We start from the raw sequence: 4,750 nt of genomic DNA, 5'->3' as shown, positions 1-4,750 counted from the left end.
CACACACACACACACACACCAGGCTGCTTTAGTTACAGCAGGCTGGCTGGAGGCATCTGATAGCCATGCCTCCAGGGACCCTGACAAGCGGCTACCTGAAACTTAACCCCCAAAAAAGAAGCACTGAGGTAGACACACAAACACACACACACATACACAGAAAGAGAGTGAGAGCAGGGACATGACCTAGAGGCAGAACAGTTTCAAAGGCAGGCTCATGCGTAGGGGTTGTGTGTGAATTTGAAACAGGTAGCTTTTAACAATAATGGCCTTGCTGCCCCATGAGTGTTGAAACTATTGGAAATCAATAATATTCCAGTGTGTGTGTATGTGTGTGAACCTACTAGTGAATTTGCCTTTGAGGCATCCTGTCATTATGGTTAAATGGCGGGCTTTCATCTTACTGCCTCCCTGAAAGGCTGGGCTTTTGAGCGTTCCACTGGACTGTACTCCCCTTCCATATGGTTCAGGACTAGGTGAAAAAGACACATTTTACACTGCAGTTCAGAAGGAAACATAGGGACATTTTGTGTGCACATTTGGCAGGGTTATAGGGCAGTCCTCGTTTTTAAAATCGTAGACCTGCTGGGAAAATTTTGTGTGGGGGGCATCAAAGGCCTTTTTATTATATAATGTTCCATCCAAACTTTTTTTTTTTTTTTTTAATCTCTTGTGTGTCTTTTATGACTAACTTCACCATGATTACCAACAAAATAAAAAAAAAAAGTTCAAACACATCATAGAAGCTGTTGGCCTAATATTTTAAGTTGATCAACAGACATCATTATCAAATTTTACAGTACGCGTTGGACTGTTGTCATGTGGACTGAATTCTTAAAAAACGCATGAAAGAATGCGGAGGCAAAGTGCATTCTGGGGAACATTAGAAGTGCCCTTGAAGATAAAAGCCCATTCTAAGGCAGAGAAAAGAATAATACAAGTGTCTACATAAATGGTTTAAAAAGATGATCAGTTTTTACTTCACAAGGTCTTCGTCAAGGTGTATATAAGAAAAACAGATTAATTTCACCTGTTTATAACAAATTATTATTTCACATAATTATTTGATTCAGATAGGAGATACAGTGTGTAAGGGTTACTCCTGCAGTTTAGTGTTATTCTTAAATAAAGTAGGCAAATTCACAAAAGTTGCTTTAAAAAAGAATGGGCAAGGTCAGCAGAGGCTTTTGATTCTGATTGTCATTCCCTTGTTTGTGGCTCAAACTTCAATAACTACTACTACATTTACCATAATGCAAATCCGTGTCATTTGTTGGACCCTCTTTGCTCGGCAAATGCTAGTTTGACCTTGTCCACTATAAAATCAGCCGGGCATTCCTGTGTGATGGAATTGGGCTGGACATGACTTTTGGTATAAAGGAAGCAGGCTTTGTTGGAATGCTTTATTGTGTTTCTGATCAAGGGCATCACAAATCAGGCAGACCTTAATAACAATAGGAGGATATTGTGTGCACTGATGCTCCTCATGCAGGGCTATTTTTAGCTCTGCCTGCCTTTGTGGCCAGATGGGCACTCAGGTAGCTCGGACAACAGTTCATCAGGTCACATAACAAAGTAATGATCCTGGTCCACTCTCGTAAACATGTAATTCAGAATTGTTCGTTCCAGAATGTTTGTTTCTGGATTGGGCCAGCCAAACCTAAGTAACCTAAAAAGTCTTCCTAACTAAATTAATTTCAATTTGTGTGAGTATTTTGTTGTTTTTTAACCGTGTTTCTGACTTTGGAAACAAATGTACACAATCAAAGTGTTTTCCAGAAGGTTTGTGGACCTCCTTTTAATGAAAAATTAACTGACAAAATTGAATGGTATCTCCCTGTTTGTTCTAGGACAAAAAGAAATACCTTGACACCATCCACAGCTACATGGACGTCCATGGCACCGTGCACGGCACCAGCACCGTGCACCTTCCGAGCTACGTCAAGAACCACGGCATCCTGAGCGGCCGAGACCTGCAGTTCCTCCTCCGGGAAACCAGGGTGAGTCTCCCCAGCTGTAAATGATCTGAAAGTGAAATGTTTGAAGAAGTCTTTGTTTTAACCCAGGTTCTTATCTGAAGGAGCCTTGAACCGAGTGGCTGTAGTTTGTCTGAGTCCGTCCTCGGCCCAGCCATCCACAGAAGCACTTCTCTATTCTCTGATCTCTTCTTCTCACTTCTCAAACCACTCTTATCCTCAAAGACAAGGACACAGACACAGAGACTGCAGCCAGGCTGGATTGTACTGGCTGGAGCAACAGGCCAGCACACGCACCACACACACACACACACACACACACACACACACACACACACACACACACACACACACACACACGTTCACAAAGCTGTTTAACACAAATAACTTTGTTTTGTGGTAGTACTGAAGGCTGTGAAGTGGAGAGCATGTTACTGTACCTCAAACTGATGTAGGACTTTCCATCTGGTATAAATCCTTTACTTCAAATTTCAAATAAAATGCATTATATACAACAGTAAAAACTGTTAGATCAAAAACAAGAAACACAATCAGATTTAGTTATTAATAATGCATGAAGCAGATCAGCCTTCTTTTCATTCAGGTGTATCTCTGGACATACAGTTAACAAGGATAAAAGTGCCAGATTTATTAGTAATTTAGCAGATAGACTTAAACTCTTCTTTCTGGTTTAATCAGCTGTAGCTAGCTTGCTAATTTAGCTAACATTAGCTCCTTAGATGGTTGAAAATGCTTTCACTGGCTGACTTTTTAATGTTTCACACTGTCTTATTTTAAAACTAGAACCCTGTTGAATGGGACTTGATTGTTACTGTACATAATACGGTACTAAAAACACTGAGGCTAAAGCTGCATGCCCCAGGCAAAACACCTATATTCTTGCCATCCATGTGAGCACATGGAAATAAAGACACAGTGTTGTATTGCAGTGTAGTTAATCCCGATATTATATGACAAAATAACAAACAGTGAGAACTACTTCCTTGGAAGTAGCTCTGGGTTACTACTGTAGGGAGTGAATTTTTACTACATTTTCTGGAGATGCCCATTGCCTAAGGGGAATTGGAATTAAATTGACATGGTCCTCGAAAAAACCTGTCTGCTGAAGGTAAAACACATCATTATTGCCAGCAATAAAAGATTGGGTCTGTTTTTTGGCTCCAGTCAGCATCCTTTTCAGAAGGATAAGGTGGGAGAGGGTTTTCATTTCTGTAGCCTCTGAAACCAGATGCCTTCCCATCAGAGCAAGAGTGGGAGGAGAGGCAGACAGAGAGAGGATAAAGATATCAGACAGGAGCTGGGGCAGGGATAGAACGTGCAAAAGAGTCATAGACCATGATTCAGACAGTTATAGAAAATAAAAAGATGGATTGAGATTTAAACCCCTTTTGTACTGAAAAGATCCCGGACATTGTTTCAGCCAAAAGACTATTCTTGGCTGCCAAATCCCACTCTGTACTGAGCACCTAAAACCAAGGACACAGGGATGTTTGAGGCACTGACAGAGAATAAGCAAAGGTGTATTCAGCAGTGGTGGAGATCGTTGAAGTGTTGAAAACAACCCGCTAAAGACTAAAGGGAAGCAACACTGCATATTGGTGCCAGAGAGGGCTGCACGTGAATCAAGTGAATTTAGATTTGCTGAATTCATGTAGCCCACTCTCAGAAGTGATGAGTTACAGTATATACTTCCTTATCCTCTCATTAGATTGTGGTTCTGCATGGAAAACCCATAAGGACTGGCAAATTAAATCCCACAAAACCCCAACATTTTAGCCACATAGTTGTTTAAGAGCTTGCAAGGAAAACCAGAGGGGTTGTCGGCACAGTTTTCCTTGTGTTTCTTAAACAACAAATTTACTGTTACCTGCAATCAGACTGCCTGAGCTAATTGGCCTTGTGGGTTTTAACTGTTGAGTGGACTTTAAAAAAGAGTGTGTAGAGGCGCTTCTGTGAAAAGAAGAGCGTGTTGCAGTTGGCGTCTGACATTTCATTTTCTCTCAAACTAAATTTTCTGAAATAAACTGACGTGCTGTTATGTAACAAGGGAGTAGTGTCAATGATCAAACAGCTGAAGTATGGCACTGCTTCATGTCGCACGCTGATGGAGTCAAAGGTGTTAGTTTTTCTGACAGCTGACGGAACCACAAATGCAAATGTTTGTGTGAGCTGCTACCGTATCTGAGAATACTGATGGTGTGTGATGATAGGACAATTGTATGATGTAAGTAATACAATACGAAAAACACTTTTTTTTTCTAATTTATTGAGGCTAATGGAAAATCTACACAGAGATCTTATTCAAAGTTAAACGAGCCTCCTAACAAAAGAACTACTTTTGCATTGGAGTATTATTGCCATCAATGCGATGCCTGTCAAATTAAAGCTTCTTCATGGTAGGTATTGTATACTCATGCAAGGGTGTTTGAACAGAGGGGGACAAATCAATAGAACAGCTCTGATGTGGAGCTTTCGATCTTGTAAGCAGGATGTCCTTCATGTACAGCATGAGCTTAGCAGTGCACATGAACACACAAAACCGCTTGAATGCACACCAATAAGCAGCTTTCAGGTACAAGCTAAAATTCTTATTGATTCACATAGGAGATGCAGGCATCATTTATTAATTTGTAATAGATCACTGCTTCTCCACTTAACCATAGAATCTGTCTGTTTTTCTCCCTGTGTCCCCCCTTTTCATCTCCTCCCCTCCTCGCATTAAAACACACGCGCACACACACACACACACACAC

General features: G+C 40.9%; 1 protein-coding gene across 3 annotated transcripts in view; it reads left to right on the top strand.

The window, feature by feature from the left end:
* Positions 1-4,750, top strand: part of mgat5 (alpha-1,6-mannosylglycoprotein 6-beta-N-acetylglucosaminyltransferase) — a 70,647-nt gene that overhangs the window by 57,848 nt on the left and 8,049 nt on the right. For all 3 annotated transcript variants that reach the window (XR_004327928.1, XR_004327927.1, XM_032506374.1), the window contains exon 12: positions 1,851-2,000. Coding sequence is in view for 1 of the 3 variants with exons in the window: in XM_032506374.1 (XP_032362265.1) it covers positions 1,851-2,000 (150 nt within the window). In the remaining 2 variants the exon portion in view is untranslated. The remainder of the gene's footprint in view (positions 1-1,850; positions 2,001-4,750) is intronic.

The sequence above is a fragment of the Etheostoma spectabile genome, chromosome 24, assembly GCF_008692095.1.
Source record: "Etheostoma spectabile isolate EspeVRDwgs_2016 chromosome 24, UIUC_Espe_1.0, whole genome shotgun sequence".
Classification (NCBI taxonomy): domain Eukaryota; kingdom Metazoa; phylum Chordata; class Actinopteri; order Perciformes; family Percidae; genus Etheostoma; species Etheostoma spectabile.
The sequence above is the reverse complement of the archived record's forward strand: the minus strand, read 5'-3'. Positions and strand labels throughout refer to the sequence as shown.